The 25539-nt window shown below is 45.7% G+C and overlaps 1 protein-coding gene across 1 annotated transcript; it reads right to left on the reverse strand.

The window, feature by feature from the left end:
- Positions 1-565: 565 nt before the first annotated feature.
- On the reverse strand, positions 566-4150 carry LOC141191713 (ragulator complex protein LAMTOR3-like). The gene is made up of 5 exons (XM_073661652.1): positions 4074-4150; positions 3760-3818; positions 2355-2488; positions 1962-2025; positions 566-1028 (listed from the first exon to the last, which is right to left on the reverse strand). Exons 1-5 carry the CDS (start codon positions 4148-4150, stop codon positions 946-948), a joined length of 417 nt encoding a protein of 138 aa, XP_073517753.1. The 3' UTR covers positions 566-945.
- Between the last annotated feature and the right edge of the window lie 21389 nt (positions 4151-25539).

Below are 25539 nucleotides of genomic sequence, written 5' to 3' on the forward strand. Positions count from 1 at the left end.
GTCAGACCTAGTAATGGGAGCTGAAAAACTGCATCATAAGCAGAATGAGTTCCACACACAATTACATCCGGAATATTTATTCCGTTAATCTTGTAGGTAAAAATCTTAAGGCTACAAGCCTCGGTTCCTCCAGAGACAGTGGTAAGTGCATTATATTCTATAGGCAAGCTTAATAGTTGCAGAAAATAACTTTTCACAATGGTCCTATGCTGCCATCTAGTGGCGAGAGGTTTATTATTACAGGTATCTGACTTTCCCCATTGCCACCGCTCTGCTCCGTTCTAGGTGGAAAGTTCACTGAAGATAGCTAGCTATTATAGTCCTAATGTGTTGGTAAGAATTTGTGGTTTGGAAGGTGGATGGCAGCTTCACTCTGATCAGTCGTCCTCCATAGTGTCCATGAGGAGGACTAACAACAGGGGGAGCTAGAGAGCAAACCATTCTAGCAGTATTCTGCTTCTGGATTTTACCCGTCAATGCAGACCAATGTCATTTTAAGCCGCTATGAAACCAGCTACAAAGATCTGCAGATGTCACTGAGACACTCACACGTCATCATTGGCCCTGTGCACACAATGTCCTAGGTTTAATATCAGCAAGTTACAATTTAATGTGGTTCCAGATAGAAAAACAACAGAGAATACGACCGATACAGATCTACGCCTCTTACTGTGTTATACAATGGTTATCTGCAGGGAATTTGTTGGTTAATTGCCCGGTGTAACCACAGCTGGATCCATCTCTGCAGCGGATAAGCTCCTTCACTGAGGGGGGATGTGAAATGTTAGGGCTGATGCCCCCTAGAAATCCAGCAGTTTTCCTTCATTTCTCTAGCAGAGAGGAATATTACTCAGGGCACCGGCAGAACTACAAGTACAAAGTGTTTCATTGCTTTGGAACCTTTTTTTTTTCCCCGCACCAAAAGTTCATGACTTCTTTTGAGGATCACGCAGATGAAGAATTCTCCACCACTTGCCGAAGCTCTTCAAACAAGGGGCCAAGGTCTTTTCCCAAACTAAGGATTAGACCTAAAAATAAAAAAAATATATATTAATAAATAGTGAAAATTGACTGCAGAAGTCCATATTTCTATGTATATTCCAGCTGCTGGTGGACTACAAGCTGCTGTAGACAATATGTCTACTCCGATTTCAGGGCAGAAAGTGGGAACCTGAAACTTTCCATCATCCTGCAGAAAACTGCATCAAACGGTAGAAATGAGAGGAACCTGTTATGGGAACGGCTCTTTCTCCAAATGCTTAAAGGGGATATTGAGTGAAGACAAGTTCTGTAACTTACTGATTGCGGGGGTCGTGCCGCACTGTTTGGAAGCAGAAGGAACTTTAATCCTCATTACACAATGAAGCTAATATTATGCAGATAGAACTAACACTTGACTATGTGGAGCCAGTTGTGACATTTGTTAGTGGCTGATAACGGGTCAGTGATGACTAGCCCACTGTGTAATCTTACTTCAGGGGAACAATATGGTAGACATAGTGCTGGATGCGTCTGACACCGGTTATTGATGGCATTTGTTGTGCAGAGTAATTACTATTGTAGTGGGTGATATTCAGAGCACACATGAAGCCAATACATTTTGGCTAAAGGGATTCTCCAAAGACGAGTTATCACTTATTGATTAGTGGGGGCAAATCAAGAAATTTTTATCCCCAACAGGCAAAGCAGTCATCAAAGCAAAAGGTGGCTACTTTGAAGAACCTAGAATATAAGACATATTTTCAGTTGTTTCACACTTTTTTGTTAAGTATATAATTCCACATGTGTTAATTTATAGTTTTGATGCCTTCAGTGTGAATGTACAATTATCATAGTCATGAAAATACAGAAAAATCTTTAAATGAGAAGGTGTGTCCAAACTTTTGGCCTGTACTGTACACTGCACCTTTTATCGGGCTAGACATGTGAATACAATGTAAATCATACAGAAGAACGCCTACCTGTATTGGCATTGCTGCTAGCTATGAAGCTCACAACCAACGGCAATCTGTTAAACTGGACAACCTGAAACACAAATCAATGACTTACAGACAATAGGAATGAAGTGATACTTATAACCTCCATATTTCCGTGCTGCTTAAAGGCGTTTTCTATTGTGTAAATGATGCTTTACTGTACAATGAACATGGAAAACACTTCCAATGGATCCCTATGAAGCGTAATGTGAGGTGTGCATGGACAAAGTGACTTGTGGACCACAAAGAAAACACAGTGAGATCCGGTTAATATCAGTGCAATGAGGACGGAAACAGCAATTCTACAAGGAGGATGGGCCTATTAATATGTCTATTACCACCGGTACTTTACACACAATCGTCATACGCTTTACCTACCTGATACGTGTTGTAGTAACATATGGTGCTTTTGTTTTTGGAGAGTCCCAGCTTGCTTCCCTGGTCAGTGGCCAGTGCAAATGTGGATAGGAAACATGGCCTCAGAGCATGTTCAGGGGGATTCTCATTTACAACTGATAAAGAAAACAGCAATAAGTGTTTGAATGTGAACATTTCTATAATCCAGTCTCCTACTTTTCGTTGATGAGCTACAAGCAGCCCAAAATGGCTGTACACAAATAGAGGGTCCGGGTTTGGCTTTATAGCCCAAGTCATGTGGCATGGCTCTTTACCACTCTGGAGCAAATGCATGTACCTGTATGTTCGTACTGGGGTCTGCATGTGTGGAGGGGGCTCAGCTTGCGCCATATACCGGCTGCTATACAGCCACCATCAGTCTTCAGCAGCAGCGATTGTTCCAGTCGCTGATGTTTAACTACCTAGGCGCTGCTGTCAATCACTGGCAGTGGCAGTTAAATAGAGCAATCATAGTTTTGCAGTATATAGAAAAAGCAAAGGATCACAGGTTTTCAAGTCCTCTAAGCGGACTAAAAAATAAAGTAAACTAATTGTATTAAGAGTCAAATCACCCTCTTTTTCCTTTTAAAAATAATGAAAGTGGTTTCCAACTTCAGATTTTGATGCAGTTTTTGAAGCCAAAACCAAGAGTGGATTAAAAAAAGGGACATCTACCATTTATTATTCATTTCTGGCTTTAGCTACAAAAACCGCATAAAAAAAAAAATCTCGACATGGAAACAAACCCATCCACTACATTTACATTGATGCCCCATGCGTAGGATAGGGCATCAATGTCTGATCAACTGGGGTCCCACAACCAACACCCCTGATGATCAGCTGTAATCGGTGCTGCCGGACGGAAGTGCTTACTTGCAGATCTTGGCCGCCTAGTTGTAGTGGCCGCCGCGGAGTACTACACATCCGCCTCTTATTAAATTGAACTGAATAGGAGGCGAATGTGAAGTACCCTGCGGTGGCCACTACAACTTGATGGCCAAGCTCCGCAAGTAAGCACTTACAGCCGGCGGCACCGATAACAGCGGATCGGCGGGAGTGCCGGGTGTGGGACCCCAACCGACCAGACATTGATGTCCTATCCTATGGATAGGGCATCAATGTACAAGTAGTGGACAACTTCTTTAATCTCAATTATCATTATGGCTGAAATTATTAGATTGAGTTCCAATATTGGCAGGAACAAATCTGCTGGTCAGATAGTTCCTTGTGCGCTCACCAGTGCTTCATCATATCCGCATCATTAATTTGGAAGTTTGAGATAACAGTTGAGGTGTGTAACCTAGCTGTAAGAGTGGGTATAAGGGCAGAGAACCACATTACAGCAGAACTGCATGCCGAGACATGCATGTCCATTCTAGTTCCTTACCTTTAATTACAGGTACCCCATCTCTGTCTGACACTACAATGGCATGAAGTCCTTCAACACTAATAAAACAACAATCAAAAGGTTATGTTAGTAATAGACATAATTTACACCTCACATCAGAATGACCATTGTTAACGAGCCAACGCATGGGCATTGGTATCAGAAATAAAGGCCCCAGAGACCAGGCTGTATCGTCAGAGAGAGGAGGGCAGGAGGTTTGTTATTCAGACCTTGGGAGTTGAGGTCTTAAATTATTAAATATAATTACATAATAGCAATCATTAATCATACGAAAAACTATGGAAAGAAAGTACCTTGGAAGTTTTTTGTAAAGGAACCTTCTCAAGTCCTTGGAAAAGAAAAGAAAAAGCAGATGAGTATGGGTACCCATATCTAACCAAGAACAGGATGGCGGGCTTCAGAATGTTAGCCAATGCAAAGTGGAACTCCTGCTCTCCTGACAGGCAGAGGCCCGGGAGGTAACACCATCACCTATCCAGCTATTATGGCATATCCTGTGCATATACCATGAATGCTGGAGATTAAAAAACCCTTTGATATGAGAGATCAAACCTAAGCTTTCATAATATTGGATGCTAAGATAAAAAACATGTAGTAGATAAACCACTTCCCGTCAAAGCACTTCCTAATGGAACATGCCCATTGACATTAGGACTTGCATCTTCATCCTGGAATCATGATCCCAGGGCTCCATCCAACAGTGCTCACTACCCACATCAAGCAGGGACCCAGCAGTGAAAGGGTGCACTGTCAGCACTCTGCCGCTGCTCCGTTAACTCCTTACATGCCATGGTCACTGGAGATATTAGATCCGACTGGAGATGCCATCTAATAGGCTGCCTGCCAATATAACACACACAGGCTGGACATTGAACTGCACTAATGGATTATTTATGCAACTAACGCATTGCGTGTTCCCGTTGTGAAACTAATCATTTACAAAAACGTTGAAAAACAGGTTTTGTTTTCCCAATCATTTTTTTTTATCAAGTAAAAAACAAATTCCAACAAAAAAAAACACACACATTTGTCATTTTATCACAAAAATAAGGATGACCAAAAAGACTTACATATCCCAAAATAGTACCAATAAAACACGTTATGATCCTAAGAATATGAAAACAATAAAACAGAAAAAAAAGATTTGTTTTTACAGAGGGGTGTACTCATTTGTGGGATCCCGATTCATCAGCCAAGTCAGTAGTCTCTGGCCTCTGGATAGGAGGCTCGCAAATCTCTTACTTTGGAGGGGTCCCTAACGTGGCTTTTGATTAGTCTGGCTGGTGCAACGTCATTAATGTGTCATCAGTAGTGTTGAGCATCCGATGCTGAAATATCAGGTATCGGCCGATATTCGCGGTATCGGAATTCCGATACTTAATTCCGATACTTTTAGAATATCGTATACCGGAATCGGAAGTTCCCATAATGCAATGAGCCAGTTTCATTTTATTCAGCCAATGAGGATCCTAAGAAGTGTGGGCACATCCTGTTAGGCATGTAGGCATGTTAACTAATGGCATAGCTGTGATTGGCTGCTGAAATGATGTGATGATGCACTATAAAAGCCGCCACCGCCATTTTGAGCTCACTCTGCTGTAAATTCAGTTAGGGATAGGACGCTGTTGTTCTGAGGGACAGTTTTAGCTACCTATTAGCTCTATTCTGCTTTACCCAAGCTACTTTATAAATCGCTGTGCCTTGCAGCGCTAGTGCACAGCTCTCTGTGCAGTTCACCACTGTCTGCAAGCTCTCTGTGTGTGTGAGTGCAGCTCACCCTGTAGTGTGTGCTTCAACCACGTCTGGTTGTAGTGCACTCAGCGTGCGTCACTGCCTCATACATTGTCCTTTTTCGCTAATTGATCATTTTTCCTGATTTCTCCTATTAGTGTGGTGGTTCCATCCGTATTCAGCTAAATTGATTCCAAACACACTATATAGGAGTAGATAGAGGAGCCTTTCTGCAGCATTGTGCCCTGCAGCCCCAGCCAGATTAGTATTAGCCTATTTTTTGCAGCCTCATCTATTGCATTGTAGGTTACCTTCCTGCATTGTAATAGCTACAAAAAGTTTGTGATACTATCGGTATTACATCTTTGGGCACATCCGGTGTCTTTTTGTGACAAAAAAGACCTAAATAAAGTTCACCAAACACTCCACTTTACAGTTGTGTAGGCCACATTAGCTCATGTTAAAGTCTACACTTTATAAAATTAGTGTTTCTTATACCTGTTAGCAGCTGTTCAGGAATAAGCACACTAAGCCCTTAGTACTTTTCTGCCTATCTTTATCAGTCTACCAAGATGAAGAAGGCAGGGAGTAAGGCATGTGGTCGTGGGCGTGCAGTTTCTGCAGGGAGAGGACGTGAGGATTCTGTGCCTGCAGGGAGAGGACGTGGGGATTCTGTGCCTGCATGGAGAGGACGTGGGGATTCTGTGCCTGCAGGGAGAGGACGTGGGGATTCTGTGCCTGCAGGGAGAGGACGTGGGGATTCTGTGCCTGCTGCGGGCACCAGTGACTCAGCATCCCCCAGTTTTACCAGGGAAGAGTCCTTTATGCGCAGCTTTGTAGGAGCTAGCCGTACCCCACTGCTGCGGGAGGACCAAATTGAAGCCGTTGTCGGATGGATGGCAGCGAACGCATCGACTTCAATTAGTTCCAGATCCTCTCAGGTCCTGAGCACTGAAGAGCACCCATCTGTCTCTTCACCACCTGCCAAATTGCCCAGGCAGTCAGAGAGCCCTGGACAGGAGCCATCTCTACTTCTGTTCTCTGAATCTCTTTGCTTGGAAAGAGGGGGCCAGCCAAGCAGAATTCTAGAATTTGAAGAAGAGGTAGTATGCAGTGATGCGCAACCGTTTTGTCTCTCTGAATCTGAAGAGGCGGGTGGGCCAGTGCCTATGGTCAGCAGCACACCTCAGTACGCATCTGATGATGAGACTCAGGTGCCACTTTCTGGTGCGTACTGTGCTGTCGAGACTACCCAGGAGAAGCAGTTGTTTGAAGAGGGTGGTGTAGATGATGAGGTCCTAGACCCATCATGGCGTGAGGGACAGGAAGGTGGTGGGAGCAGCTCTGAGGAAGAGATTCCCCGAACGGCCCAAAAAGGAGGGAGAGGGAGGGGGCAGACTTGGTTGCCTGTAGCCTCCACTTCGGCACCCATTAGGAGCATGGCTCTTCCAAAATCCAAAGCGGGCGCTCCCAAGACTTGCAGTGCCTGGTCCTTTTTTGACACAGTTGCAGATGACATTTGCTTTGTCAAATGCAAGCTGTGTAATCAGAAGGTGAAAAGAGGGAAAAGTGTCAGCAACCTCAATACCACAAATATGTGGAAACATGTGCGGACCAAGCACGTGGTGGAGTTACAAAAACACACTGAAGACCTAGGCCAACCTACAGCGCCACCTACCACCTCTTCAGCTCGTGTTGTAGCCTCTTCCTCCAGCTCACACACAGCTGGTTCAGCTTCCTCACAGGATCGCCATGGAAGAATCTCTGGCACTGTTGTACAGAGACACAGTAATTCCACCCACAGCACCACTTTCCCTGTCATCCTCACACTCCCAGGCCAGTCTACAGCCATCGTTAGCACAGGCATGGGAGAAAAGGCGCCCATGCTCGGCAAACCACCCCCGAGCACAGGCACTGAATGCTGGCATTGCTAAACTACTGGCCCTTGAAATGCTATCATTCAGGCGGGTGGAGACTGACACCTTCCATAACTTTATGGTATTGGCAGTCCCACAATACAACGTGCCCAGCCGCTTTTATTAAAGCAGGCAAGCCGTCCCTGCCCTGCAACAGAATGTGGAGGGAAAAATTAAACATGCGCTACAAAATGCCGTCAGTAGCAAGGTCCACCTGACCACCAATGCGTGGACCAGTAAGCATGGACAGGGACGATACCTTTCCTTCACTGCCCATTGGGTAAATGTTGTGGAGCCGGGTACAGATCTTGAGAGTGGCGCTGTACGTGTTCTGCCAACTCCAAGGATTGCAGGAATCCAGTCTGTACACATTGACTCCTCCTCATACTCCAGTTCCTCTGAATCAGCGCTGCAGGAGCCGTCACGGTCTACCTCCACATCGACCCGTGAACGGTACCTGTTATGATGACCGATATGAGCACAGCCGTGGCCAAACGTCAACAGGCCATATTAAAATTAATTTCTTTGGGGAATCGAAGCCACACAGCGCAGGAGCTCTGGAATGCCATCAAGCAGCAGAGCGACGTGTGGTTTGTGCCAGCGAATCTCCAGCCAGGCATGGTAGTGTGTGACAATGGCCGAAATCTGGTGGCAGCTCTGGGCCTAGGCAACCTCACTCACATCCCATGTCTGGCACATGTGCTCAACTTGGTCGTGCAGAGTTTTTTGAGGGACTATCCGGATCTTGATGCACTGCTTCACAAGGTCCGCATAGAGTGCGCTCACTTGCGGCGTTCCAGCAACGCAAGATCGCGCATTGCAACTCTGCAGCGCCGATTATGTCTTCCGGAACATTGCATCATATGTGACCTACCCACGAGGTGGAATTCAACGTTACATATGTTGGAGAGGTTGTGTGAGCAGCAGGCAGCAGTAATGGAGTACCAGCAGCAGCAGGCGCAAACAAGTCGCAGTGTGCGCCGTTCACACTTCACCACCACTGAGTGGGCCTCTATGAAGGACATTTGCCACGTTTTTTGTGCCTTCGATTATTCCACGCGGATGGCGAGTGCAGATGATGCACTAGTCAGCATGACTATCCCCCTTATCTGCCTGCTTGAAAAAACACTGCAAGCACTAAGGGACGAGGTTTTGGCAGAGGTGGAGGATGAGGAGTCACAAATGCCATCTGCTTCTCTACAGTCTGCGCAACGTGGTTCCTCACAAAGGCCTAGGCAGGGGACACTTTGTGAGGAGGATGAGGAGGAGTCAATGGAGGAGGAAGACATCTGTCCAGAGGAGGGAGGTACACAATGCTCTAGTAGTTAGTATCTAGAGCGAGGGTGGGGTGATGCAGAGCAGGCAGAGATCACGCCTCAAGCAGGGGACAGCGTTTCTTGGCCAGTTGGCAGTCTGCAGCACATGGTTGATTTCATGCTGCAGTGCCTGAGAAACGAATGCCGCATCGCCCACATTCTCAACACGGCTGATTATTGTGTGTCCACCCTCCTAGATCCTCGCTACCGGGACAACTTACAAAGCCTCATAACACCGTTGAACCGGGAGCGTAAAATGCGGGAGTACTAAGACGCACTGGTGCATTCCATCATGTTCTCCATTCCAACCGAGAGCAGTGCTGCTAGTGCTTTACAAAGCAGCTCAATGCGTCGAGGCAGTGGAGGAAGCTCTACACAAAGAGGGAGCAGAAGCAGCGCCTCAGCACAAGGCAAGACCAGTATGACCCAAATGTGGCAAAGTTTTGTGTCCCCGCCACCACAAATTTCTACACCATCACAGACGGCTCCAGTCAGCAGGAGGCAACGTTTCCGTCAGATGGTGACAGACTACATGTCTTGCCCTCTCAGTGTACTCCCAGACGGCTCTTCCCCCTTCAAGTTTTGGGTCTGTAAGCTGGATACATAGCTAGAGCTTAGCCAGTATGCATTGGAGGTGCTAGCTTGCCCTGCTGCTAGTGTATTATCGGAACACGTCTTTAGTGCCTCAGGTGGTGTACTAATGACTCGCCCCCTGGGTCGTGGGGCACTCGGATCCGGGCAATAGGGAAACGATGGGGGTAGTGGTGGCACCCCGGTTCCGTGGCTCAGGGTGGTCAGACCGGTGGTAGTCTGCTATGCGCTGTTGGTATGTCCGACTACGCCACCCGTGGATTGCGGTCAGTGCGAACCGCCACTGCCAGGCAGAGCGCTGGGGCTGATGATGTATGCAGCTGGGGTAGTGTGACTCCCCACGGGAAGAGTGCGGCCCCAGGGCAGTATAATGGAGGATGGGGGTGATGGTGTAGGGCGTCCCAGTACCGTTAGTGCTGGAGGAGCAAGGAGCACACAGACAACAGGTTGCAGTCCAGGGTCTTTACTAGAACAGGTGAAGTGACCCACAAACAGTCCCGGCTAAGAGGGGACCTGGATGTCTGAGAGCAAATGGGAAGTTGGCCCTGGTCAGGGTGAGGGTGTAGGCCTACCGTGCTCTCTGCGCTCCTTCTGGCTATCTCCTCCTTATAGGGTAACAGCCCACGTTCCCGAGCTCACCGTGTCCTCTCACCCGTATGGTTTGCAACGTGGGTCGCTTTCTACTCTCGGCCTGGTACGGCTTTGCTAGTCCCTTCTGCTGTGGCGGAGCCTCCGGGTTTCTTAGGCCAAGGAACATACAGTCCCCCGCGGACTGGTTATCTGCTGCAGGACGTGGAATCCTCACAGCCTCAGATACCAAAGTCTGGTAAATTTGGTTCTTTGTCTGCCAGGACAGGCGTACTTCACCTCTTGTCCCTGACTTGTGGCTCTCCTACTGCCACACGTCCTCTTAGGGTGCAACACAACTGTTTCTCTCTGCTCTGGGACATCTCTCAGTCCTGAGACAGGTCGTCCAGTTCTCCCTAACCCTGCCCCCAGTTCCAGCTTTTATAGGGCCTGCCCCCTACTGGCCTGAGACAGGAGGTATTGCATGCTAATGTTCCCCTGACTAGAGAACCTCCCCCTTGCTCTCAGACACAGCTTTATTATATTTGTGGCATCCAGGCCAGGGTGACACACTAACAGACCGTTGCATGCGACTATCCTCCGATAACGTTGATCGGCTTACTTTTCTGAAAATGAACAAGGCCTGGATCTCGCATGAATTTGCCAGTCCTCTTCCAGAATAAATAATTGGTTGGCAACAGTATCCAGGTCTCCTGTTGTGTTCATGTTTCTACAACCTGAACTGTAATCCCTGAGCTCCAACACCGCCAGTTGCTGCTCAGAAGTGCCGTCTGCACAGTCAATGCTTGCTCCAGTGTTATTGGGGTTCAGTAACGTCAGCTGTTCCTCTGCTGTGTGTCTGGCAAATTCTCTTGCTCTGTTCACATCCACTGTACTACAGATTTAAAACTTGCTCCAATTACACCTCTGGCTCCTCTGTTTTTAGTATTTACCCTGGGCTCCAATACCGCTATTTGCTGCTCAGAAGTGCCGTCTGCACAGTCAATGCTTGCTCCAGTGTTATTGGGGTTCAGTAACGTCAGCTGATCCCCAGCTGTGTGTCCGGCAAATTCTCCTGCTCTGTCCACATCCACTGTACTACTAATTTAAAACTTGCTCCAATTACACCTCTGGCTCCTCTGTTTTTAGTATTTACCCTGGGCTCCAATACCACTAGCTGCTGCTCAGAAGTGCCGTCTGCACAGTCAACGCTTGCTCCAGTGTTATTGGGGTTCAGTAATGTCAGCTGATCCCCAGCTGTGTGTCCGGCAAATTATCCTGCTCTGTCCACATCCACTGTACTACAGATTTAAAACTAGATCCAATTACACCTCTGGCTCCTCTGTTTTTAGTATTTACCCTGGGCTCCAATACCGCTAGTTGATTGACAGCTCTGGCTTCATAGAACCAGAGAAGGAAGGAGACAGAGGTAAAACAAGCAGGTGGGAAGGTGTATATAAAGGATTGGCCCACGCCGTGATCCACGGAGCGCTTGTACTTGGTTTCAACAGTCATTCTGTGCTGACAGTCCCTTTAAAATAAGTGTTTCCCAAACTCCAGTCCTCACGGCCCCCCACAGGTCATGTCTTCAGGATTTCCATAGTATTGCACAGGTGAGAGAATTCCTGATTCCTTGATGATACTTTCATCACATGTGTAACACTGAGGAAATCCTGAAAACCTGACCTGTTGGGGGCCATGAGGACTGGAGTTTGGGAAACACTGCTTTAAATGGAGCGGTGCTGCAGTTTTATTATTCAGCAATTAGCAGGATCCCCCAACAATTTCTTAAGCAATGAGAAAATGCAGTCCCTAATGATGTCCTCTGATAATAAGCGGATCACGGACAGCAGATGCATTGGGTTCTGCATTTCTTTGAGAATGGGATGGGGCAGCTTCTGTCTTCTCAGTGATACAATCAGGAAGGAGATGCAGCGTGAGACATGACCTGTTACGGCCAATGTGGTTTCCCTGTTGTCTTCCCACTTCCCACAAACCCCGGGATCCCATGATCCGTCCCTGAAATAAAGACTCCACAGCGGCCGTTTATTAACAAACAACAAATAACAAACCAAATAACAATTATATATATATATATATATATATTTATATATATATATATATATATATATATATATATATATATATATATATATATATATATATATATATATATATATATATATATATATATATATATATATATATATATATATATATATATGGAGTGAGGGTTCTTGGAGCTAATAGATCTGGCTTTAAATTAACTATAAAAATCAACCTCCATGTTACCCTCAGCCGTTCAGCACCAGCTCGAGGGCACCAAAACTTCCACATTCCGTGAAAGACCAACCAACTAAATGCTCCTGAGGTAAAACCCCGTCCAGAGCCCAGAACTGACTGCCAGATCACCCCCCACTCAATTTAAATGACCTGGAATTTTTCCCAATTCCTTCCATCGACAATTCGGTACCAACTCCAAGAACCCCACCCCCCGCCAACCACGAACAGCCCTAAAAACCTTAGGCTCGTGAGTGCCCCAAAGCCACCAACGCCCTTTCAATCCCTTCCTGTATTGCAAGGGCCCAAAGATCCATACCGATATCATTGAGATGAACACCGTCCTTCGACCAAAAATTACCAACCCCCGATTCCAACTCAAAGTGCCTAACACTTATCCCACCATTCCTTGACACAAAACTGGACACGGCCCTATTTAATTTCACTCTCGCTCTATTTATACCTTTTTCGGATCTGACCGCCCGCCATTTTTTCCTGGGCACTATATGCGACCAAACCGTCAAAACCCCCGGGAACGACGTCCACAATCTCAAAAAATCAAAACGGATATCCCGAATCAACTCTCTCACGGGCCTTGCCCCCAAATCGTTCCCCCCCAAATGCACAACCAGAATATCCGGTGTTCTGTCCAATCTTGACGCTTTATGAAATTCCGACAAAAACCGGCTCCATACCATTCCCCTAAAACCTAGCCACCTTATAACCACTTGTACCCTCGGAAAGCCCAATTGCCTACCGTCACGCCTTACATCCGCACGCAGCGCCCCCCAATGCACATACGAATGTCCGAAAATCCAAGCTAACGAGGGAACACCACCTAAAAGAATAATAAACAAGCATATTCAACAACTATCCAAACAACTCACAAATGAAACAAGGTCCTGGGTATTTAACGACGAACATACATCAAATAACGGTCCGAACTCCATCTTCCAATCCGCTTTATCACCTCCGCCCCCAAACCGCGCCTATCAGCCTCAGACGCTGCGCCAATCCTAAAGGAATGCGAACCATAAACCCCTGGGCTAAGGCCCAACTCCTGCACCCCCTTTTTTAGGACCGCTATAAATTGGAAACGGGAAAGAAATGACCCGTCGCAATGACGTAACAGTGGGCCGGATCTACCCGACCACACTTGCCAATAAACCTCCAAGCACCTTCTTGGACACATCAGAGCCCCGTCCACTCTACCCAAAACGACGCGCTTACCTCTACCCAATTGATCAGTTTTTGATCGTCTAATCCAAAAATCGATACCCCAGGCCCAGCAACTCATGTCTTCGGCTAATAAACCTCCCTCCCTATTCCTGCTGGGGGCGACCAACTCGCCTACTCTCATTGCCCCGAAAAAAGCTAAAGAAAAAGCTAACTTAAACAGAGCCGATTCAAAAGCAGAACAACAAATCCTTTCCAAAACCAGACCTAACCTTTTCAACATACTAAACGTGACTGGCCTACGCTTATCCACACTCTTGCTACCCTTTTGAATACCTCTAAGTGCCTGCTTGACCAAAAAGGATTTAGTAACATCAGTCAAACCCTGTAACTTGAAACCAAATGCGAGGCCAGCAACAAATTTACTAATTCTAGATGGCGACCACCCTAAGTCCGCAGCCTTACCAATCAAAAACAAGACCGCCAACGTCCTATCCTCGTCACTCTCTATTGCCCCCCAATGCGACACCCAGCTTTGCCATACTCGCCACGATGCGATCAATCTTCCAGCTCGTCCGTAATCAGCTGCCACAACTGCGAAGGGCATTCCACTCCTGCGACCTCTGCCTCCGGTGCCAGAGCACGGAAACGCTCCCACTGGAAACGAGACAAAGCATCCGCTATAGAATTTTGGACACCTGGCACATGCACAGCCGAAATCAACGCATTCAACTCCAAACACCGTAGTACCAGTTCCCTGACCAGCTTAATAACCGGAGGAGATGAAGCCGACAAGCTGTTAATCACCGTCACCACTCCCATGTTATCGCAGTAAAACCTGACTCTCCGATTCAAAAAGAACTCACCCCAAATCGAGACGGCAACTACAATTGGGAATAATTCCAACAGAGCGAGATTCTTTGTAAGACCCTTATCTTTCCATGAATCGGGCCATTTTCCCACGCTCCACTTTCCCTTACAAAAAGCTCCATAGCCAGCACCGTCTGCCGCGTCCGTGTAAATCTCGCAATCAAAGCTGTTCAAAAACTCCTGCTGAATCAACGGCCTGCCGTTGTAATTGTCCAAAAAACGCTTCCACACCAACAAATCCTCTCTGTGCTCTCTATTCAAATGAATAAAGTGATGCGATGCCCGCACTTCTGCAGTTGCCCTTGACAACCTGCGACAAAATATTCTGCCCATAGGCATGATCCTACAAGCAAAGTTCAATCTCCCTAGCAGCGAATGGAGCTCCTTCAATGTCACCTTACGCAGTTTACCAATTCGAACGACCTCCTGCCTGAGTAACAACAATTTATCGTCGGGCAGTTGACACTCCATGCGATCCGTATCAATCAATATTCATAAAAAACTCAATACAGTGCAAGGACCTTCAGTTTTTTCTTTGGCCAAAGGGACCCCAAAACGTTCAGCAACCCGCACCATGGCTGCTAACAAATTACCACAGACAAACGAATCTGGGGGATTTATGAACAAAAAGTCATCCAGGTAGTGGATAACGGACTGCACGCCTGCAACGTTCCTGACCACCCATTCCAGAAAAGTACTGAAAGTTTCAAACAAGGAACATGAAATAGAACAACCCATAGGCAAACACCTATCCAGGTAATAACCTTTGTTCCAAAAACAACCCAACAGTGGAATGCTAGCCGGGTGAACCGGGAGTAACCTAAAAGCTGATTCAATGTCAGTTTTTGCTAACAATGACCCAGGCCCATACCTACGAACCCATGACACAGCCGCATCAAATGATGTGTATTTAACCGAACATAATTCCGGCGCTATACCGTCATTGACCGAACAACCTTTCGGGTACGACAAATGTTGGATCAGGCAAAATTTATTCGGCTCCTTCTTAGGCACTACCCCCAAAGGAGAAATGATCACTCCCTCAACCGGTAGACTATCAAAAGGCCCCGCCATACGACCTAACTCCACCTCCTTCGCCAACTTAACACCGACAACCTCTGGATGCAACAAAGCAGACCTCAAATTATTAACAGAGAAAGGAACCGTGTGGCCAGTAGGCGGGATCCTGAAACCTTCCAAAAAAACATCATTAATAATCCTGGCCTTCGATTGATCAGGATATCTACTTAGAAAGGGGGCCATCCCTAGCAGATTCACTGGAGTCACCCCCTTGACCGGTACCCACAGACATCCTTCCTTTTCCTTTTTTGAAGCATTTTGCTGCCCCATGGGAGCTCCCGTTACAATGAGAACAAACGTGCTTGAACTTACAGTCGTTCCCATATTTGCACTGGCCATCATTAAATTGCCAGCACGTTCCCGACTTCTCTTTTCCTCCCTGTGCTCCCTGACTACCTCCACCCATTCCCGACGATTGACTCCCGCTTCCTCCGCTCCCGTGAAAGGACTGCCTGTATCTAGCAGGGGCCATCACTTTTAACCAAAGGCCAATATCCTTCTGGTTCCACTTAATCTCAGGCCGCACCGCCTTCCTCTGCCTCGTCGTACCTCAGCCATGTTTGTCCCCCGTAAGTACGATGCGCTTCCCCAATCGCGTCTAAGTAACAGAATAAACCCGAGCAATTTTCTGGAAACTTTTCCCCAATGACACCGGCTAATATAGCAAACGGTTGAAGCCAATTTGCAAAAGTCTGAGGGAATCAAGCGCCACCTGCGCTTCTCCTCCTCCTCCTTTTTGCTATCATCCTTCCTCCCCTTGTCTAAATTAAATTTCTCCAAGGGAAGGAGGGAGAAAATTTTGACGTATTCATCACGCCAAATTTTCTCCTTCACCTCTTTTTTTAAATGTGCCCCCAGTGGCCCCTCGAAGCACACATACACCTCACCCTTTGCCCTATCATCCAGCTTTACCGTATCGCCCTTGTCGTTTTCCGTTTAAACCGATACCGAAACGCCCGTAGACGCTACCTCAGTGCCCGCCGCAGACCCTACCGTAACGCAACTGGGTTGCAGCAACACCTCCTGGCCTGGTAACCAGGCTCCTGCGGGGGATGCCCTTGACCCACCCGCTGCCCCGCTCTCCATTCTAAGCAAAATCTGAGACATGCTATGTAAGATATCCCTAATCCCCGATACCTCTGCACCCCCGGGACCGCCTAAGCTCCTCCCCTCTGGACCTGCAAACTGACGACTACACCCCTTGCAAAACAGCCCCTGCGGGCGCCAAACGAGACATAGAACTATACTCACGCAGCTGCGCAGGTGCTGTGTCCCCGCCAGCCAGAATTCCTGAGTCCTGACGATCACCACTTCCGTCACGGTCACCGCTGGAATCGGATCCTTCAGTGTCCGTTCGTCACTCAAGGCCCGCGCCCCTGGCCTCCACGTCACCAGGGGGGACCTTAACGGTCACAGATGCTGCAGACTGTCTTCTCCTCGACGCTCGCCTCCCGCCGGACCGTCTTATGCTCCTGGACGCAGCTCTGGGCCTCCTCCGGCTACCAGACCCAGACACACGGGCCTGGTCCGTGCTGCCAGAATGGACGCTGCCAGGCAGCACGGTGTCGCCGCCCGCCGCTCCTTCCCTTCCACATCTTCCATGTGAGCCAGGCAGCAGTGGATCCCTGGACTGCTGCCTGCCCGCAGATGCTTGCCTTCCTGGTGTCGTCGTGGTCCTCCCAGCAGGCGCCCCGATAGGAGCATCGCCAGTGGCGCCTGCCGTTTTTTGCTCTGTTCCCCCGATCCTCCTGGGCCCTCTCTTCTCGTTCTGTCCCCCACCGCTGGTAGCAGCTGGCCTGTGCGGTCCAGCTGCAGTGCGCGATCGCCGCGGGGCCCAGAACCCCGGCTCCAGTGACGCTGTTCCCGGGGGGTGCACATTCGGTGCGGACGTCACTTCCGGTGCGGACGTCATTTCTGGTGCGGCCCTGACTTCCGGTGCGGGCCGCGCTCCTCGTCGTGCAGCGCCAAAAGGCCGGCTAGATGGATTCCTGCCGGGGCGAGCGCGGCGGGCAGGGACCGCACCATCTTGCTCTCCTCCCGCTCTCCTCCAGCTCCTTCGCACAGCTCTGGACGGCACCTCCATATTTTCAGCTGCTCCCAGCAAGGCAGAAAGCTGGGCCTCCAGCCATCCCCCTCTCCGTGACCTGGCGACGTCTCTGAGTTGGCCCACCAGGGATTCGATGGACGCCATCTCTGGTAATCAGTCTGCTGCTCTTCAGGTAATGGCGGTTTTCCCGCACTTTTCCCTATATATGCACCTCTCCCACTACCCGCCCCCAACTTCCCCTTATCCAATCCCCAAGAAAGCCTTATTCAAAACGGGGGGGGGGGGGTGAAACCTCCAGGCCAACCCCGGTCATGGGTGGCTTCCCCCTAGCTGTGCTGTCTCCAGCCCCCTCCTATCCCTGTCTAGATCTTTGATCTGATCATCAATACAGAGGGCTGATTGGTGAAGACAGAGGGAAAGGCTAATAAAATTATTAAAAAAAAACTTAGTTTTTCGGCTGCCACTTCCTCTGGGGTCAGTATGCCAAGCCAACCTCATTGACTTCATAGCACTTGCCAGACTGAGCAGTCACTATTTTATTGCCTTTACACACGTCACCTCCACACAGTGCGATGTTGGCTACGATGCCTCTGTAGTGATCAAACGTTGAGTCAAACAGCAGGGCTTTAAGAGGGCTGCCCTTTTCAATCTTGGGACTAAAACACAAAAATAAGACATCCTGTTAACCACTTCGCACCAGAGCCTGTTTTTGCCTTCGTGACCGGGCCAATTTTTTCAATTCTGACCACTGTCACTTTATGAAGTAATTACTCTGGAATGCTTCAACGTATTCCCCTGATTCTGAAGACAGTTTTTTCATGACATATTGTACTTCATGATAGTGGTAAAATTTCTTCGATATAACTTGCGTTTATTTGTGAAAAAATCGGAAATTTGGCGAAAATTTTGAAAATTTTGCAATTTTCAAACTTTGAATTTTTATGCCCTTAAATCAGAGAGATATGTCACACAAAATAGTTAATAAATAACATTTCCCACATGTCTACTTTACATCAGCACAATTTTGGAACCAAAATTTTTTTTTATTAGGGAGCTATAAGGGTTAAAAGTTGACCAGCGATTTCTCATTTTTCCAACAAAATTTACAAAAACATTTTTTTAGGGACCACATCATATTTGAAGTCACTTTGAGGGGTCTTCATGACAGAAAATACCCAAACGTGACACCATTCTAAAAGCTGCACCCCTCAAGGTGCTCAAAACCACATTCAAGAACTTTATTAACCCTTCAGGTGCTTCACAGGAATTTTTGGAATGTGGAAGAAAAAAATTAACATTTAACTTTTTTCACAAAAATGTTACTTTAGACCCAATTTTTTTTATTTTCACAGGGGTAACAGGAAAAATGGACCCCAAATTTTTTTGTGCAATTTCTCTTGAGCGTGCTGATACCCCATATGTGAGGGAAAACCACTGTTTGGGCGCACTGCAGGATTCGGAAGGGAAGGAGCGCCATTAGACTTTTTGAATGTAAAATTTGTCTGAATAATTAGCAGACGCCATGTTGCGGTTGGAGAGCTCTTGATGTGCCTAAACAGTGAAAACCCCCCACAAGTGACACCATTTTGGAAACTAGACCCCTCAGGGAACTTATCTAGATGTGTGGTGAGCACCTTGAACCCCAAGGTGCTTCACAGAAGTTTATAATATTGAGCTGTAAAAATAAAATTTTCACATTTTTCCCACAAAAACTTTTTTCATCCCTTAATTTTGCATTATCATAAGGGTAACAGGAAAAATTGCACCATGAAATTTGTTGTGCAATTTCTCCTGAACACACTGATACCCCATATGTGGAGGCAAACCACTGTTTGGGCACATGGTAGGGTTTGAAAGGGAAGGAGCGCCATTTGACTTTTTGAATGTAAAATTTGTCTGAACAATTAGCAGACGCCATGTTGCATTTGGAGAGCCCCTGATGTGCCTAAACAGTGGAAACTCCCCACAAGTGACACCATTTTGGAAACTAGACCCCGTAGGGAACTTATCTAGATGTGTGGTGAGCACCTTGAACCCCAAGGTGCTTCACAGAAGTTTATAATATTGAGCTGTAAAAATAAAATTTTCACATTTTTCCCACAAAACCGTTTTTCATCCCTTAATTTTGCATTATAATAAGGGTAATAGGATAAATTGCACCATGAAATTTGTTGTGCAATTTCTCCTGAACACGCCGATACCCCATATGTGGAGGCAAACCACTGTTTGGGCGCATGGCAGGGTTTGAAAGGGAAGGAGCGCCATTTGACTTTTTGAATGTAAAATTTGTTTGAATAATTAGCAGACGCCATGTCGCATTTGGGGAGCCCCTAATGTGCCTAAACAGTGGAAACCCCCCACAAGTGCCACCATTTTGGAAACTAGACCCCTTAGGGAACTTATCTAGATGTGTGGTGAGCACCTTGCACCCCCAGCTGCTTCACAGAAGTTTATAATATGGAGCCGTAAAAATAAAATTTTCACATTTTTCCCACAAAAAATGTTTTTCATTCCCTAATTTTGCATTATCATAAGGATAACCGGAGAAATTGCACCAAGAAATTTGTTGTACAATTTCTTCTGAGTACGCCGATACCCCATATGTGGGGGAAAACCACTGCTTTGGTGTACGGCAGGGTTCGGAAGAGAAAGGAGCGCTATGTTGGCTGGGATAGGCAGCAGACACCATGTCACATTTGAAGAATCACTGACATGCCAAAACAGCAGAAACCCCCACAAGTGACCCCATTTTGTAAACTACACCTCTCAAGGAATTCATCTAGGGAAGTAGTGAGTATTTTTTAATTTTTAAATTTATACCATTGGGCAGTGAAAAAAGCATAATTATATTTTTACCACAAAAAAATGTTTTACCCTCAGATTTTACATTTTCACACAGGGCAATGGGTAAAAATGGTGCCGAAATGTGTCACACAATTTCTTCTAAACGCGGCAATACCCCATATGTGGCTGTATCGTACCGCTCAGCCATACGGCGAGATCTGGGGGGGGGCGGTGTGCTATTTGACAATTGGAGAACAAATTATTGTAGAATAGGCATTTAGATTTGGGAGCACAAAATTTTCTGAATTTCTTTTGGGGGACAAGGGCCATTTTGCTTTTCCAGAGCCTTTCTGCTACCAGTAACTTGGAAGTCCCTTATATTTTTAACAGATGACGGACCTGAGTGGAGACTAGCTTTTTTTGAGGACTGAGTTGAAGCTTTTATTGGGAACATTTTACGTAACATTTATCCGGCGCTCTAGGCTGAGCACTTACATTGGGGTTTCCATCTAAATTTCCAAGTGATGTAATTCAGATGAAACCCCTGCGGGATCCATTCACTGTAATGAGGCAGCAGAGTTACTCTGGACTCCGTCTGGCCTCTGTTTAGCGGTGTCCTTTTTCTCAGAAGTGCACAAAACTGTGGCCAACCGCACTTTTATGCACGCCTAAAACAAATGACACCGTGGGATCACAGGCCAGATGGCATCCACAGTGGCCTATATCTGCCTCATTACAGGGAATCTTCCATCATGGGTTCCGGCTGAATCACATATTTCAGAGATTTACACGGAAACTCTGGTGTAAGTGCTCAGCGCAGAGCGCAGGATAAATGTGAGCAGAGTCTTACTGTGATCTTTGGGAGACATAATAAACAAATCAGTAGCAGGTGAAGAATTGGTTTTATTTATTTTTTACGCCGTTCCTAGTGTGATATAACTGATTAGATTACTTTATTCTTCGGGTCGGTGCGATTACAGAGATACCAGATTTATATCGGGTTTTTATGACTGACAACTGTCACACACTAAAAGACGCTTTTTTTTGTAAAATCTAGTTTTTGCATCGGCATATTTTGAGAGCTATAATTTTTCCATATTTCGGCCGATAGAGTCATGTGATGGCTTGTTTTTTGCGGGACAAGTTGACATTTTTTATTGGTACCATTTTTGGGTACGTGACATTTTTTGATCGCTTTCTATTCCGTTTTTTTGGGAGGTAAAATTAACAAAAACAAACAATTCAGGAATTGTTTTTTGAGGGTTTTTTTTATGCCGTTCAGCACAATAAAACAATTTTATAGAAAAAAATATTTTTTTGCATTGCTTTATTCTGAGCGCTATAACTTTTTTATTTTTCAGCTGATGGAGCTGTATGGCGGCTTTTTTTTTGCGAAACAAGATGACGTTTTCAACGGTACCATTTTTATTTCTATTTTGTTTTTTTATCGCATTTTTTTCCACTTTTTGTTTGGCGATATGATGAAAAAGCATATTTTTTTGCTCCGTTTTTTATTTATTTTTATTACGGTGTGCACAGAAGGAGTTAATTAGTGTGACAGTTTTATAGCTCGGGTTGTTTCGGACGTGGCGAGACTAAATGTGTACTTTTTTTGGTTTTGTAAAAATATACGGATTTATTGGTTTAATATTTTATTTATTTATTTTTATTTATTTATTTTGTGATTTTTTTTTAACAGTTTAAAAACTTTTTTTTTTTACTTTTTTTTAGATTTTTACTTAGTCCCTGTATGGGACATTAATTTTTATTTTTCTGATCACTGATCTCATGTAATGTAATAGACATGTATTACATTACATGAGATTTTCGCTGACTGTTTCACAGTCAGTCTCCTGCCTGGCTTCAGCTGCAGGCTGAGTCAGGCAGGACACCATATATGGCAGATCTGGAGGCGGTCATGTGACCTCCAGCTGCCATAGCAACCCCAGGTCCTGGAAGGTATCAGGGGTCTTCGGAAAGGTAAGCAAGACGACCCCCTCTCCTCCTTCTATCTTCTATATGCCGCGATCACTATAGATCGCGGCATATAGAACATAGCAAAGGGTTAACATCACTGGGACCTGATCCAATCAGGTCCCGATGATGTCCCCTGTCAGAGCTAACGCTCTGCACCGGAATCGCAGCGCTTGAGACCCTGGGGGTCCTGAGCGCTGCGAGACCACCCACCGTTTTTAAACGTCGGCGCTGCACAGAGCCCAGCAAGCGCCGACGTTTATCTACAGTGGGCGGTCGGGAACCGGTTAAGGGGGATAAAAGGTAAGTAAACAGCGTTCAGTCTAGAGTGATGAATTCCAAAAGACAAAGTTTATTCCGCCATCACATAACGTTTCGACCTGTTATAGGTCTTTATCAAGTGTATACAAAGACATACAGGGATACTGATCCCCTTTAAGGAAAATCAGTGGCCAGAACCCTTTAAATTCCCCTTAAATGGTCCAAAACTGAAACTGTGGGAACAATATAATCCACTTAGGGTTCAGCAAACTTACAGTCAAGGGTTTAAAATTATCTACACCCTTGTGTCTCCAGAAAGCATAGCGTACGTTCACGTGCTGAAAATGCTGACCAGTGCTGGAGTGAGCAGAGGTCCGCAGCTTGTGACACTCCTGCTGTAGTGAAACTACAGGTCCCAGCAGACTGACGGTCTCTCATCAAGTTATGCTGGGAGCCGCAGTTTCACAAATAGTGCTAGAGGATCCATGTCAGAAATATGAGGCTGCCACTAGGGTTTCTCCCACAAATATGTAATCGGACGTGGAGCAGATCTGCACGTGGATGAGCCATATTCTCTATCTGTGAACATACTACTCCTTCACTTAGATTCTAAGTGGTTCCGCAGCGCATCTGTGCAGAGCAAGCTGTCCATCAAAATCCAGGCCGGGTTTACAGCCGTCGCCCCTGATATAGCGAGCGGTGCTGTGATCCAAGACTGTAGCCGCTCCGTGCACAACGATGAGTGAAGGCCGGCGGCTGCAGGGAGGAAAGAAGTTAATTTTCTCCCGGTACCTACACTATCAATAAGGCGGCCGGGCAGCATTGTAACAATATTTATCTGCAGATTAACCCTATACCTGCAGGTACATAGCATTTTCCAAGGTGACAGGTTCCCTTTAATAAAGAGAAGATGGATAGAGCCGCATTAGTCCGTACTCACGGTGGAAGCCTCCTGACAACTTCTTGAAGAACACTTTCCACATTTGTTCCAAGCTTCCCCGACATCTAATAGAAATAAACAGAGAAATGAATTTCTTAATACAGTTTATAACTCGGCTACAACGAATCAGAAGAAATGAAACCTGTTTGAAGCTGACAAGCAATCAAGCCCCTCCGTAAGCCACACAGAACATGGCTACTTATGTCATCTGCAGGTGATTAAAGGAACCTGTCATGCTGAAATGGTATAAGATCTGTAGGGGGTGTTGTAGAGCAGAGAAGTTGATCAGACTGATAGACATATCTGTGGGAAGAGAGTCAGCAAAACTGGCATTTTATGCAGTGAAAAGTCCTGCCGTATGTACACTAGTCCAGTGGGCGGTCTTACTAAGTGATTGACAGTTCCTTGTATGACCATGCAGGCAAAGATAGCTGTCAATCACTAGTAGGACCGCCCACTGGACTCATCTGTATAAACAGCAGGATTCCACTGAATAAATTGATACAGGAAAAACATCTATCTTTGTACCGTATTAGCCAGTAGATAGAAGAGTATTTAGATTTGAGAGTCCTCAGTGGTTGATACCATCTTTTCCGTTAGCCATTAAAAGGTAACAAATTGCAGACTTTCCAGACTACTCAGGTCTCAGGTCTGCCTGATGAAGAAGCCTGAGTAGTCTGGAAAGCTTGCAATTTGTTACCATCTTTTCAGTTAGCCATTAAAGGTATCAACCACTGAGGACTCTCAAATCTAATGAATAAATTACAATTTATACTGAATCTTCTCCCACAAACCTATATATCGTTCTGCTCAGTTTCTCATGGATAAAACCTGTACATCTGAATGGGGCTTTAATGTTGTTATTACAATCAGGTAAACGCAGATCACAAAATCTTTCATATGATCATTTTTTTAACACGTAAAACCCCAATGGGTCGTTCTTAGACCTGTGTAGCTTACCAAGCCCAATTTCTAAAAGTTGCAAGAGTGCTGTAAAATAGGAAGCTGAACATTTTTGCACAAAAATGATGCGTCACAAAAGTTTTTTTTTTTTTTTTTAACACCAAAAATTGATGTCAATTCCTCGCTACATTGCCCCTTTTCCAGCCACATTTTGTAGAAAAAAATAAAAAGACAAGGTACAGACAGCGGAGTTAAATTTGTCTACAGGAATGATTTTGATCTGGAGCGCATCGTACCCGGATACAGTCACTAGCGGGAACGTCAAACATCTTCTCAATTTGTTTCTCCACCCTTTCCGGATCTGCATTCTTCAAGTCTATCTAAAAGCAAAAGTATAAATACTAATTATTTATCAAAGCTGGACAACATCTAGAAACCATAGAATAAAACTGGCTTAAAATATAGTGTGAACAAGAGTTTAGGGAGAGATGTACAACTGGCACTGGCCTATAAAAGGGATTGTGTAATCGTACAAAACTAGCAAAAATGTAAAGTGCCTGGAAAACAAGGAACGTGCAATTTACCTCTTAGTAAAATCCTATGCTTTCTTAAGAACAGAGGAATTTTAATTTCATTTTTTTTTTTAATCAAATCATTTTTATTGAAAAACTCCAACTACAAATATTCCATCTTTCAAGTAACATACATGACATAGTAATTCCATAGTAAAAATATGAACAAAGTATCTGAACTTCAATTCCCATAACCCACCCTAAACCCAAATCCCAACACTCCAGAGAGAACCATTTTCAGAGCAGTTCTAGAATAACGGACTATAGCATTCGTAGAAGGGGAAGAAGATAAAAAAGTGACTAACAAAGGGGTAGCAGCGTTTTAATGTTATCATTTACTGCTTGATGCCTGAGCCGGGGAGTGCACGCTGAAAACTGTTGCAGGCTGCTGTAATCACAGGACACAAGCAAACAGCATGGCATTTCCTATCAGCAGGGAGGAAGTAAAGGGAACAGTAATGAAAGTCTCCTCCTACTCCGCTCCATATTGAAATGAATAGTGTGCATCCTACAAATGAGATGCATACAGCAAACAATTGATTTTCCATACATAGGTTTTGAGTTGACCACTGGATATACACATGTGTATCACTAATTACCAGAACTGGAAATCGAAAAAAAAGACAAGCAAGTTTGGGGTGAATCCAGCCTTCATTACTGCACAGCCGCTCAGAGGGATCGGTACTAGGAACAGCAGGAGTGCCGGCGATGGTCACAGATTTACCTGCTGCGGGACTGAAGGAGTCTGATC

This window comes from Phyllobates terribilis, unplaced genomic scaffold, assembly GCF_046119375.1.
Source record: "Phyllobates terribilis strain yellow unplaced genomic scaffold, ASM4611937v1 Scaffold_51__1_contigs__length_9155689, whole genome shotgun sequence".
Classification (NCBI taxonomy): domain Eukaryota; kingdom Metazoa; phylum Chordata; class Amphibia; order Anura; family Dendrobatidae; genus Phyllobates; species Phyllobates terribilis.